At 35.0% G+C, this 14,032-nt stretch overlaps 2 protein-coding genes across 2 annotated transcripts; both read right to left on the reverse strand.

Annotated features, from left to right (window-relative positions):
- Nucleotides 1–6,747: 6,747 nt before the first annotated feature.
- Nucleotides 6,748–8,561, reverse strand: LOC110031935 (putative caffeoyl-CoA O-methyltransferase At1g67980). Its single transcript, XM_020735384.1, has 4 exons — nt 8,442–8,561; nt 7,730–7,815; nt 7,482–7,626; nt 6,748–7,353 (listed from the first exon to the last, which is right to left on the reverse strand). Exons 1-4 carry the CDS (start codon nt 8,502–8,504, stop codon nt 6,928–6,930), a joined length of 720 nt encoding a protein of 239 aa, XP_020591043.1. The 5' UTR covers nt 8,505–8,561; the 3' UTR covers nt 6,748–6,927.
- A 2,893-nt stretch (nt 8,562–11,454) lies between these two features.
- LOC110031934 (putative caffeoyl-CoA O-methyltransferase At1g67980) lies at nt 11,455–13,357 on the reverse strand. The gene is made up of 4 exons (XM_020735383.1): nt 13,179–13,357; nt 12,739–12,824; nt 12,469–12,613; nt 11,455–12,068 (listed from the first exon to the last, which is right to left on the reverse strand). The coding sequence occupies exons 1-4, from the start codon at nt 13,239–13,241 to the stop codon at nt 11,643–11,645; spliced, it is 720 nt and encodes a 239-aa protein (XP_020591042.1). The 5' UTR covers nt 13,242–13,357; the 3' UTR covers nt 11,455–11,642.
- Nucleotides 13,358–14,032: the final 675 nt, after the last annotated feature.

The raw sequence follows: 14,032 nt of genomic DNA on the forward strand, positions 1-14,032 counted from the left end.
TGGGATTACTTTATTCTTGAATATTATTGTAACCTGTTTTATTAAGTATCCTTCTTGATCTTGCAATAGTTCTTGTTAATACTAATGTCCTCGCTTTTGATGCTACTATTGGGGCCCTGTAAGGTATTGTGGATGCCCCATATTATCTTTGACCAATTTTATGGTAGGCATGATACTTAAGGGAATGCTCCTAAAGATGAAGCGTAGGCTTGGGGATAGAAGTCTCGATGTAGTGATCCCGAACTTCAATGAGAATCATTTTGTAGGGCCTTTTATTGATGTTTACGTTTGCAGGATTGTCCAACCCATTATTGCTTAGCTTATAGAGGCTAGTGAAGCCCATTATCTATTAGCTTGTGCTTAATAAGTTTTCCCTGTGTGTGAGGACAATCTCCTCAAGGTACATGGGGACAATATGACAACAACTATGCAAATTCTCAAATGCTTTGCGTTCATATTGTAGAAGAGTCATCTTGATCATTACATTACATTGACCTTACCCTAGCAGTGGAGTTCAAATCTTGCAAAGCCTTGGCATTGATAATTTGCTTTTTGGCACCCAAAACTATCTGCGATATCATGTGGACTATCTAGCTGTTTAAACTTGGAGTTTTTTTACACATGATCTTTTCACAATAGTTTAGCACTAGCTTCCCATAGAAGACATTAAATTTTCATAATGAAAAGTAGGCTTACTTGAGATGGCAAGGGTGGAGTTTCGTTGAAACTCATGATAAAGACTGAAAAAGCTTACTGCCATTGAAGTTACTCAATCAGGACTTAGAAGAAGATAAATTATGTTCAAGCAAATGAAAATAAGTTGATAGAAAGTGAAAAATACATAGTTTGGAGTGGTTTAGTTGTATTAATCTAAGCCGCTATGGAAAGGCCATGACAAGATCATTTTTATTAGTGTCACTTTGGTGTTACAATGACCAGTGTTGAAAGTATTAGGATTGTTAAAGGAATGGAAAGAGTCATGGTTTCATCTGCTAAATAAGAGACAATATGTGTCATAGATTCATTTGTTTAACGTGAAAAGAGTGCCACAAGTTCATGTACTTAACTTGAATAGGGTTTTGCAATGGATTGCTCCCTTGTCTCACCAGCTAATATAACAAGTTTTGGATAACACCTTAATTTTTAAAGTTGCTGTTATTAAAATAAATTTTTAATTATTTTCTAGGAAAATTTGTTGCAAAATATAAATTAAAGGAATAAACAAAGCAATCTTTCTAAAGCAATCTTTCTATCAATATAACAAGTTTTGGATAACACCTTAATTTTTAAATTTGCTGTTATTAAAATAAAATTTTAATTATTTTCTAGGAAAATTTGTTGCAAAGTATAAATTAAAGGAATAAACAAAGCAATCTTTCTAAAGCAATCTTTCTATCAACTTCTTTTTTAAATGGCACTATAGCAGTTTTAGAGTTCTCTGTCCAAAATTTGTTTTTATTCACTTTCTTTATTCTCTTTCTCGTTGACTAGTTTTTTAGACTTCCATTCCAAAGAGCCAACCATGTTGAATTGTAAAAATTTGATTAAAGTAGAGTTTTAGGGGCTACAACTTTTGTATTATTTGAATTGACGAGACCATAAAAAATGGCATGAGATTGTGAATCTTTTTCTGATCGGAAGGGATAAAATCCAGCATCCTGTTGATCCTTCTCTGAATATAAAAAATAAAAATTTTGCACTTTACGGTGAAGCAGATTCTTTATCATATCATGATTATGAAACTTCATGATGCTTGAAATTAATGGACCTTGCATATTTCTAGCAATTGTAAAGATGTTTGGGATGTTGTCAAATACATTTATTCAAAATTAAAGATGCTGTGTTTACTTTTGAGATCCAGATGAAGATCTTAATAACCAAGCAAGGAAACCTCACCATCATTGAATATGTCTATGATGAAGTTTTATTGGCTAGAACTTGATTATTGTTAAGAACTCAAGATGAAATATATTGATGTTGTTGTAGTTCTCACATAATTTGTAGAAAGAGAAAGGGTGTTGAGTTTCTTACAGGAATAAGGACTTAATAATGAATTTGACTAACTTTATATTCAAATTTTGAGCAGAGAGAACCCACTATTCCTTAATGAGGTTTTCTTTATTATACAAATCGAAGAAGGAAAAATGATAATAATGCTTTATACTCCTGACTCTTAAACATCGATCATCAAAACTATTGCACCCAAAAATTAGTACTTGTTGCCATTGAATTTTCCCAAAAAGATTAAAAGCTTTTATAGAAAGGTAACTTATGCTGTAATTATTGTAAAATGTGGGCATATCAAAGAGAAATATTAGAAGCTTCACATAAGCCCCAATGCTGTGTTGCAATAAAAGAAGACTATTAAAGAATGCATGCTTATCTTGTTGAACTAGAATTGTCCAACTCAAAAGAAATTATCAAGCTATGGAACCTTTTTATTTGTCTCAAAAATTTTTTTGGATCATTTTCTATAGCTCAAAGCAGTACAAATTCTAATTTTCGTACTTTTAAATCCTCAAGCACTTAACCTAAAATCTAGGTTATAGATTTAATACTTATTAATCACATGACAAACCTCATAATATATTTGAAGCCGTATCTTTGTTATAGAAAATACTATAAGTAGTTGATGCCCTTGTAATCATTATTTATGGTCAAAATAATATTGTTATAAAACTCCTGTATTTACTCTTAATAATGTGTTATATGACCACAACTAAAAGGTTAACAACTACATGGTTAAATTTTTTGCTGTTATTGTTTATTTAAGGAACCTCTATTGTTTATAAGCGACAAGTACCCTTCGAATTTTACATTAATTTTATTTTATTATAAGTCAAAGACAAAAAAGCAATCTTCAACATTTGTTTAACATCAAACCAAACAACTTTTGCAATATTTCAATTACAATGTATTCATGTTACTCGAGATTCTTTTTTTAGCCAGATAAACTCCCCCCTTGATCTTTTTTATGAAAGAAAATAAATGAAAAATGATACTGAAAGCCCATTACATTTTTTTCCCTAAATATGGTTAAAAAAACCATTATAAAGTAGGAAAAAATTGAAAAAAATAAAATATCTGGGAAATTAATGTTTATAAACTTTCTTTTAGATGGGGTTTTTTATCAAATTAATTAAGCCTTATAAACACTTAGTCCATATATGGATAATAATTTTAGCTATTTGTAATTAATGACGACCAGGACTGGCAATATATATACAAAGAGCTTTGAAAGCATTAGCTGCCTGTCTGTTGAAAACTTAATATTATAACTGGAGTTTATTAAAAGGCCCTTGTATTAGAATTATGCTTTTTATGAATTCTAGACATACAAAATTCGCACAACCCTAATAGCAATTCTAGGTTACAAGCTGAGGTGCCTGTCCTACTAGGGATACATTAGACATTGATAAAAAAGATTAATTATGATTTCTCTGATTTCTTATTTGATTGATGTATTATGAAAATGTTTGATATTGCTTATTATTTCTTTGTAATTATTCTTGAGGAACTTATTAGTTTTGTTTTTTTGGTTTTCCTGTAGATAGGATTGTAAGACTACAAAACTTAACAAGAAGTACTGAAGCAGATTGGATTACAGAGTTTTGTCATAATCTCCCTTTTATCTGATTCCTGTCTCTTATTTTTGCGCACTCCCATTTCTTCTGCTGATATTTTCTTCCTCACGCCTTCCTCTGCCGCAACCACACCTTCAATCCCAAACAATATCGTAGTTCCTCCCATTTTATCACTCTAGATATCCTTCCTGTTGCATCACCTTGTTCAATTTTCCAAACTAGCACTCTATGCGGATCCTTCTTTCCTTTTTCTACTTCGGACTAGTTTTCTCTTCTGTTTTTCACCTTTTGTTTTGTTTTCCGCCCCCTGCGAAGATTTTCAACAATTCGATTGCATGCTCCAAGTCTTATATCAAGGTTTTAAGGTACGTAGATCTGGTTTAGTTGTCCTTATGTACAAAATAGGTAAATTATTTTTCTCATTCACAAAATTTTTGTATTATAGTCCAAATGAGAAAAAGAACATAGAATTAGTGAGTTATATATAAATCTGTCATAATCATAAATAAGGCTTATTAGAGAATGAATGAAAATAAAATTTCATTATAGTCCAAACTAGCAAAAGAATTGGGTTTGTGAGATGTGATTGCATGGAAAACAAATGGTTCTCGCTTAAAAAAAGATAACTTGAACACAACTGAACTCCAGATACATGAGTTCAACTTAGGATAATGCATGCTCTTGGACACACTTAATCAAGACAAACTAGCCTTACAGGCCGCAGCATCACTCAACTAAATCGCTAGCAAATTCAGCGGAGACGGAATTCAGCATACATGAAAAAAATACATCTCATCTTAATGCAATAAGATCTGGTTTCAACATCCACAACATAATAAAAGTGGATAAGTAAAACAGGGCCTTGCATATTCTGCATCCTTCACAACTCAAGCAACATGGCTACAAATGGTGAGCCCTTGTAGTGCTGTAAAAGAACCGAGCCGAGTCAAGCAGGACTGCACTCAAGCTTGAGTTTATAAAATTCATACTTGAGCTGAGCTTGAGCTCAAATCAAGCTTATTTTTATATTCAAGTTTGATTCATTTGGCATTCTAACTTTTTGAACTTGATTCATGTTCATTTTATGTGATGAGAATCAAGTCATTATTAAATAAATTAATGGGTAGTATTATCGAGCTACTTGTTTTTTAACCGACTTAAAGAGCAGATTTAAATTAATGTTATCGAGCTATTCTTTTTTCTAATCAAATGAGTCTAATCGAGCACACTAATAATTAGTATGATAGAACTACTTATTTTCTAATTAAATGAACTTTATAAAGCTTATGAAGGAGTTATTTGTTGAATTCACCAAAAAAACAAACGAGCCTTTAAATGAACGAAAGTTTGAATCAAATAGGGATCAAATTGGAGTTTCTAGGGTGCAGACAAAAACAATAACGAAGTTTGAACCAAACTTCTTTATGCACTCGGGAGAGAGTAAAGAAGAGGATTGCTACTATTTGTCACTAGCTACAATTTCTATTTTAAGTGTTTCATTCCTACACATATTACTCGAGTCATTGCAAGGGAATGGTAGTTTTAATATCTTGATTTTCCCAATTGAATTAGCTTTAGTAGAATAAAATTAGGAGTAAATCAATACGATTAGCGATACTTTAGTAGGATTAGTAAACATAACTCAAACCAACTATACTTCCAGGCTAAGTCTCATTATAGTAGGCTATCTTTTTTTAAAGCTCAATTACTGCACTCTTTGTGGGATCGATAGTCCAAATTCAATAATTTGATATTACTTGCACGACACGTATACTTGCGTGAAACCTCTAGTGTGTAAGTTTCACCTGAATTGAGAAAGATATCACGTTTTTGGTAATGTTACCAGAGACAAAGGTGTGATTTCACATTGCAGCACCTATCAAGTTCCAGAATTCATAGTACCCGTTTAAGATTAGAAGCAATACATTTATAGAGAAAGTTACTAAAATAGAGATATGAATGATGTAACTAAAGTAAAACATACACGGAGTCAAACATACATTTTGAAATAGAGAAAGTTACTGAAATTTAAAAGTATAATTACTCATCTCAGTTTCCACGCTATAATCACAATATTCAATGACTAGCTGGATGTCGCGATAAGTTTTATGTTGATATTAATAATATATAAATCATTTTGTCAAACTTTAAGATCTATCGTTAGTCAAATTTTTCTTCTTAGCATATGATTAATTTACCTAAATTTACAGAGCCTCCTTACTATTGGCTTCCACAAGCTTACCTTGAGCTCGCCGCCTCGAGTAAACAACTTGAAATCTATAAAGATATCTTAGCTCATAAAGTGATTTAGTTCAAAACGTAACTCATTTGCCAAACTTTATACACATCGTGGTATTTTCATCAAGTCACTCTTAATAAATTTTTGTACGAAACGACTTCTATTTTAGTATTTTGATGTTTATGTATAAAAAAGGGAGATTCTATTTTAGTATTTTGATGTATATGTATAAAAAGGGGAGAGTCTGGAGTGAGGGAGGACTCTTCGGAACTTTTTGGCGGGACCTTGTGCAGCGACTCCCATTGAACCCTTCTCGTTCTCTCTTTTTGTTAAATCATCTCTTTCGCTCTGTCGTAGAGGGATCAGGAAGCAGAACCACATAGTTCATACCTGGAGAATACATCCATCTTCTTCGTTTATCTTTCCTTACACAGGTCTTTCCCGAATTTTATAAACTCACAGACATTACAAGACCCAACATCCAAAAAAATTTTAACACGAATATTTCATGCTCGAACCAAACACTTTGGTATGGCCCATCACTCATTAGAAATTGCATAAAAACAAACATATCAGAGTCGCCACATCGCTACCCATGATCAAATAGCAGATCTCTTCACTAAAACCTCTCCCCATCACTAGATTTCATATTCTCTTCTCCAAGCTGGCTCTCTCCCGAGATTGTCACCTTTAAGGGTAGGTTAGTGTCACAAAACAAGCAGCAGCAGTCAAATCACATTTAATTGTTCCACTCCACTCCCTATGTCGGCCGCATCTTAGCCATATACTTTTACCCAAACGCATAACAACCACTCATCACCTAACAAAATTAGTCACACGTTTTGCGTCACCTATTCTTCTCAGCTAATGAGAAAACAGCCCAGCTAATGCTTGACTTTCTATATTTAGAAAGTTGATATGATAAACCATCACGTATGCTTATTATATGTTTATAATTGACAAAGAAAACTTCAATGTGAACAACAAGCCGAACATAGTGCAGAATAGAGCCGCATACATAAAGCAAATTACCAAACATGCAATAGACTTAAAGAAACAGGACCAATAACTGCTTCAACAGCTGCATCTCAGTCCACTTCCAGTTCAGGCGATGCGGCGGCAAATCGTCAGTCCATCGCCGATGCAAACCTGGGACAACTCGACCCTCGTGTCGGCGGCGAGCTTACCGCTGAATTTGAGCACAACCTCCCTCACATAATTAACAAAATCAGGAACATCTTGTTGAGGAGGATGCGCAACCGTTCCAAGCCAAAGCGTGTTGTCATAACAGATGAGTCCATTAACCCTCACTAGCTTTAATAACCGCTCATGATAATCCCAATACCTTGGTTTCTCAGCATCAACAAAAGCGAAGTCAAACAGATCGTCCTCATTAACCTCTTCAACTAATTTATCTAGCGCTGGAACCGCATCCGACTCAATGAAATTGATCTTGTCCTCTACTCCTGCTTCCTTGATGAATGGAAGACCGACTTCGTAGCACTCCCTCGAGATGTCAATCGCCGTTATCTGTAAATAATAATGTCCATCAAAAGACTGGATAAAGCAGTGATCGAATTGCAATAATCCATCGACGGTGCTAGATTTGAATCACACAATTCTTCAATTCTTATGTATGTATGTAAATTAAAACTTACCTTTGCATCCTTAGGTAAGGCAAGAGCTGTGACAAGAAGAGAGTATCCAGTGAAGACACCAACTTCTATGGTTCTCTTGGCGTTCATTGCCTTGAGGATTATGGCTAAAAGCTGGCCTTCTTCAGGGGGGACGTTCATTAAAGCTCTATCAGGGCAAAAAATATGGACTTTTCATAAGTAGATTATGATTAATTAGGGTTTCAAAATCTATTATTATGAAGAAAGTAAGAACGTTCATTTAAGCTTGCCTTTTGGGAATTCTGGCCTTCGTCTCTTCTCTCAGCTTCTTAAGCAGTTCATGCTCTCTTGGCAGCACGTTGGTCTCCAATATGTACTGCACCCATATATTGCAAGTAGGGAAGCCAGTTTAGCTTGAGAATATTGATTTGAATTTTGGCTCAGATCCAAATAAACGATCAGAGCTATGAGTTATAAATTTGAATCGAATTTTTATCAGCTGATTTCATGGCTTGAGGTATTTTTTATTTATAAAAGTTATTTATAATGCTTAGTAAAATTGAATATAATGAGTCATGGGCCGATTTAGTGCTGGTATAGATCAAAATAACTAAATTTGAGCCAATTAATTTAAATTTTGAGTGAAACCGATCCAAATAACTGAATTTACGCCACCTCGTTTTGATTTTCAGATCGAGCTCAATTCAATTTCAAGCTGGCTCTAACGTAACGAGCCACCAGTAAATTTTTGAGCCACACTAAATCTATTTGAGTTGATTTCGAGCCGACTCCAACTCAACTCAAAATCAGATCGTTAACCGCCCTAATTGTCAGATGGATGCTAAAATCTTCAATATAGCTTGCTCAGTCTTAATCAGTTTTACAAATACACAAGAAGAATAAACAGCAGAACAAGGAAGGAATCATAATATAAACTTAAATCATACATTTTGCAATCTATTGCTATCATTGAAAAAGAGAGACATGAAAAGGAAATGGAACCTGATGCAGAGCTTCACTTTTTAGGAGACATTTTTCGAGGCTGGAGAGGTCGTTTCCTTCCATTTTGGGTGAGAGAGAGAGAGAGAGAGAGAGAGAGAGAGAGAGAGAATTAACTATTCGTTGAAGAAGATGAACTGAAAAGACCCAGTTGTTGTAGATGAGCAGAAATTTAAATAAGCGAAGGATAAATTTGTTTAGTTCTTTCCTCAACGATTTTCTCTCGGGATTCACATTTTCTGATTTCTTGTTTGTTTTTTATTCCGGTCTTTATTGGGATGCTGCCACCTAATGTCAATCATTTCATTGGATCGACTCCTACCACATGGATGCATATGATTATTATATTCAATGTGAGTCATTGCGAGGGTGATATCATTATTGTGAAAATGGAACATTTTCAAGCACTGCACATCATTCTTATGTATTTACATATCATACATTTTGATTTTCATATTTATGCATATTAAGAATTTCATCTCTTCTTTTGCTTTAAATTCGGATTTATTAAATCTGAATATTAGGTTGATTTAACTGATTTAGTTTAGAAAGAAAAAACATTAAACAAATTTATATCAGACACGTCAAACATATTTAGCTAGATTTAATCTTAACTGAATCAAGTAGTATTCCAGATTTAATAGTATCTGGATTTGATAAATTTCGGTTAAAAACACAAGTTTCGTGTAAATAAATAGAAAAGTTTAGGTGTGAGATACGTAAATCATAAGAATTGTGTGCTATGTATGCAAATTTTCCTATTAAAAAAAACAAAAATTATATTTATCCAAAAATCAAAACAAATTTTTGTGCTCTTAAAAATTGATAAATTTGACTTGAATAATTTCAGATTCATATTGTTTTTATTAATTTTTGAGCTAAATTCGAGTCTACAATTTTGAACAATTTAATTTTCAAATTGGGTTTAGATGAACTCACTCGTGTTCAACTTATATGATTATTATATCTTATATTAAACCTGTTATATGATTTGAGATTAGGTGAAGGGAAATGTAACTGGTTGCCTGGTTCTGATTAGGTTTTATTACTCGTTCAGCAAATGAGATGGGTAATTTGAATTCACTTCTATGCATTCACTAACATTTTTCTATTCCAACGTTTTGTCAGTAAGATTTGCTTTCTTCCATATTTTATTAGACCCTCTTGGTTCCTATAAATATTACGTGCTTAGCTGATGTAAAAGACTAAGTGCCCGTTTGGGGCAGCTTATCAACTGCAGTGCTTTTTGTAAGCACTGCTTCGGGCATTTGGAAAATGTGTTGGGAGAGCTTATCAGAAAAAGTGTTAGTTTTTTATATGTTATCTGCGGGGCCCACGTTCTATTTGTCTATTTTGACGTTGTTACCCTCGCATTTTTTCGTGTCTCGTCAACCGTAACTCCCGATCTCCCTCTTCTCTCCCTCTCGCCCGTCTCTCTCAGCCATCTCTCTCTCACACGGTTCTCTCCCTCTCACCGGTCTCTCTCGACATTGTCGTACTACTCTTCCTCCTCCCTCCTATCCTTCGTTATTGTGCAATGCAAGTACCTGCGGCAACTGTCAATGGATTGGATTGTATTGTGAGATTTTCGATTCTCTGATTTGCAATTTGTTGGTTAGATATTTTTGTATGCAATTTCTTGGGGATTTTCTTTTATAGAATCGGTTTTCTATAGTTTGTGATTTGGGGCATTCTGCAATTTAGAGCTTTTTGTGATTTGGTTCTCTCTGATCTGCGATTTGTGGGTTTCTTGGGTGCTCTATTTGAAAAGTAATTATGAAAATTAGATCTTTTTATTGTTTTCCATGATTATAGTTGATCTTTTCAATAATGTATACGAGATCCATGAGATTTTGAGGTTGGTTTGGTGTTTATGGCCATTCATGTTAGTTGGAAGAATAGATGAAACAAGGTGCATTGATATGTTTGATCCGCAATGTTCTGGGCGTCTTGGCTGTAATTGCCTAAAATCTAAATTCCCTACTATTTTTATTTTTCTTTGTTTGAATTTGAAAAATCTGAAATATGGATGGAAGATGGTGCTTCATTTGCAGAGATTTCGGGTGTTGGGCAGTTCTGGGTATTGGACTGTTTTTTGTTATTTTTGTTATGACTTTATTATTATTCAGTTGCCAGCAATGATTTGATCCATCATTATATTGATATATTTTGTATGGATTGTTCGATCAATTATTACACACATAGTGATATTTTCATCAAATCATCGTTAATAGATTTGTGTACGTAACACCTTGTATTTTGGTATTTTCATGTATATGTATAAAAAGTGTAGAGTTTGAAGAGAGGGAGGACTCTCTTCGGGACTTTTTGGAGGGATGTTGTGTGGTGACTCCCATTGAACCCATTTTGTTCTCTCTTTTCTTTAGATCATCTACTTCGCTCAGAGACACAGAGGGGTCACAAAGCAGAAACACATAATTCAGGCCCGGAGAACACACATACTCTTCGTTTACCTCCATATATAGGCCTCCTCAAATTGTGTAATCTCACAGGAATTACAAGACCCTATGACCAAAAAAAGTTAACATCTCATGATCGAACCAAACAATCCGACATCGACTATCACTTCATTATAAATCGCATAAAAAAAACAAACTTATCATAAACAATCCGACATCGACTATCACTTCATTATAAATTGCATAAAAAAACAAACTTATCAGTACGTCACATCGCTGCCCATGATCAAATAGCAGATCTCTTCACTAAAACCTCTCCCCAACGTAAGATTTCATATACTCTGTTCCGAGCTGACTCTCTCTCGATTGTCGCCTTGATGGGTATGTTAGCGTCACAAAACAAGCAGCAACAGTCAAATCACATTCAAATGTTCCACTTTCTACGCCGACCGCAACTTAGCCACATACGTTTAGCCAAACGAATCACAGCCACTCATCACCTAACAAAACTAGTCACATGTTTTACGTCACCTTTTCTGCTCAGCTCATGCGTACACAACCAAGCGAATGTTTGACTATCGACACTTCTAAAGTTGAAAAGATTAACCATCACAAATGCTTATTATATGTTTCTAATTGGCAAACAGAACTTCAAGGTGAGCAACACGCCAAACATAGTGCAGAACAGAACATAATACATAAAGCAAATTACCAAACATGCAATAGAGTAAGAGAAACAAGACCAACAGCTCCTTCAATAACTGCATCCCAATCCACTTCCAGTTCAGGCGATGCGGCGGCAGATCGTCAGCCCATCGCCGATGCAAACCTGGGACAGCTCGACCCTCGTGTCGGCGGCGAGCTTATCGTTGAATTTGAGCACAACCTCCCTCAAATAATTGACGAAAGCAGGAACATCTTGTTGAGGAGGATGCGCAACCGTTCCAAGCCAAAGCGTGTTGTCATAGCAGATGAGTCCATTAACCCTCACCAGCTTTAATATCCGCTCATGATAATCCCAATACCTTGATTTCTCAGCATCAACAAAGGCGAAGTCGAACAGCTCGTCCTCGCTAACTTCTTCAACTAATTTATCAAGCGCCGGAACCGCATCCGACTCAATGAAATTGATCTTGTCCTCAACTCCTGCTTCCTTGATGAATGGAAGACCGACTTCGTAGCACTCCCTCGAGATGTCAATCGCCGTTATCTGTAAATAATAATGTCCATCAGAACATCTGATGAAGCAGCGGTCAAATTGCAATAACTGTTTAAGCATGCATTCGGGGCTGCTTGTTCTTATTCAGAGAAGCCACTTATTTGAAAATGTGGACCACATAATATTTTCAGATGAGCTGCTCAACGCTAGTTCCAAACGGTAAAACGGCGTTTTCAAAATACTGCTGTAGCGGATAAACTGTCCCAAACTGAGTCTAAATCACACAATTCTTATGTATTTACATATCTCCAAACCAAAGTTTCATATAGTTTACATATATATATATATATATATCATTTTGGTGTAAATATGAAAAAGGTCAGGTGCGAGACACATAAATACATAAGAATAAGAATTGTGTGATATATATGCATGTAAATTAAAACTTTACCTTTGCATCCTTGGGCAAGGCAAGAGCTGTGGCAAGAAGAGAGTAGCCAGTGAAGACACCAACTTCGATGGTTCTCTTGGCGTTCATTGCCTTGAGGAGTATAGATAAGAGCTGGCCTTCTTCAGGGGGGACGTTCATTAAAGCCCTATCAGGACAAAAAATACAGAGACAAGTAGATGTTTAATTATTTATGATGTGTAAAAATCGCATTGATATGAAGCGTTATTTTAGAAGCATATGGTGTCAAATTAGTCAGGCTTGAGAGCTTGCCTTCTGGGAATTCTGGCCTTGGTTTCTTCTCTCAGTTTCTTAAGAAGTTCATGTTCTCTTGGCAAGACGTTGGTCTCCAATATGTACTGCACATATATATGTAGTGAATTAAAAGTTTCATAACATAAGATCCGTTTGGGCCAATTTATTTGGTGCGGTGGCGTCTATATATGTAGTGAATTAAAAGTTTCATAACATAAGATTCGTTTGGGCCAATTTATTTGGTGCGGTGGCGCCTATCTAGGTGCGTTTTCAAACCGCACCTAGATAGGTGCGGTGACAGCTTTCTGGCAGCGATCTGACTTTTTTTAAAAAATAAAAATTTATAATAATCACCGTACTTAGCTTATCAACAGATTATTCAATAAGTTGCAGCTATCCCAATTAGAACCTTAGGCATTTAGAAAGTAAGAGTGGCAGAGTATCTAAGGAAATGAAACCTTATGTAAAGCTTCACTTTGTAGGAGACACTTTTCGAGGAAGGAGAGATCATCGCCGTCCATTCCGCTAGGGGGTTGAGAGGGAGAGGGAGAGGGAGAGAGATGACTAAGGAGACTTGTTTCTCTCTTCCTGATGAACTGAAGGAAGAAGAAGGCCTATCTCCTCCCAAACCTTGGCCAGCTATTTATGGTGGGATTCAGCTAATAGGCATGTAGGAGGCTTCAGTTTCTTATAAAGATAATCTAAAAATACCATGAGAGTGAAAAATTTCAGTTATATTATTCTAAAAATTCATTAGACCTTTTCTACGGAACCCACCTAAACTCATTATATTTATTCAAATGTAATAATTAAAATCAAAATATAATGAGAATTTGTTCGCCAGCATCATCTAGAAGAGGAAACGTTAGCTGGTGCGTAAGGAATGATTATTTTATTTATTTATTTTCTTATTCAATCTGACACCGGAAGTCTACCATGTGCTTTTTGGTATTGTTTTGGTTCTCTCTCTCACATCCGTTTTTGGCTTAGAATTCACACATACTTTGCATTATTGGGTGGGTGGTTTGGTAGCCCCCACAAATTTCCAGCTCTGATTTGAGTTATGAATCATGACTCGTTTAACTTTTAGAGTCAGGTTCAGGTTGACCTGCTAACTCAAAATTGAATTGAAACTTACCTGCTGACAAGAAATAGAATTGAAATATGCCCGCTAACACAAAATTGATATGATATTGACTCAAAATTAACTCAAATAGCTGTTATGCGTTACATTAATTCGGGTGAACGCGTAGAAGAGAAGTCGAGTTTAAGTTAGACTTTCCAACATTTTTAATATATATGTGATGTTCGG

This window comes from Phalaenopsis equestris, unplaced genomic scaffold, assembly GCF_001263595.1.
Source record: "Phalaenopsis equestris unplaced genomic scaffold, ASM126359v1 Scaffold000869, whole genome shotgun sequence".
In the NCBI taxonomy this organism is placed as follows: Eukaryota; Viridiplantae; Streptophyta; class Magnoliopsida; order Asparagales; family Orchidaceae; genus Phalaenopsis; species Phalaenopsis equestris.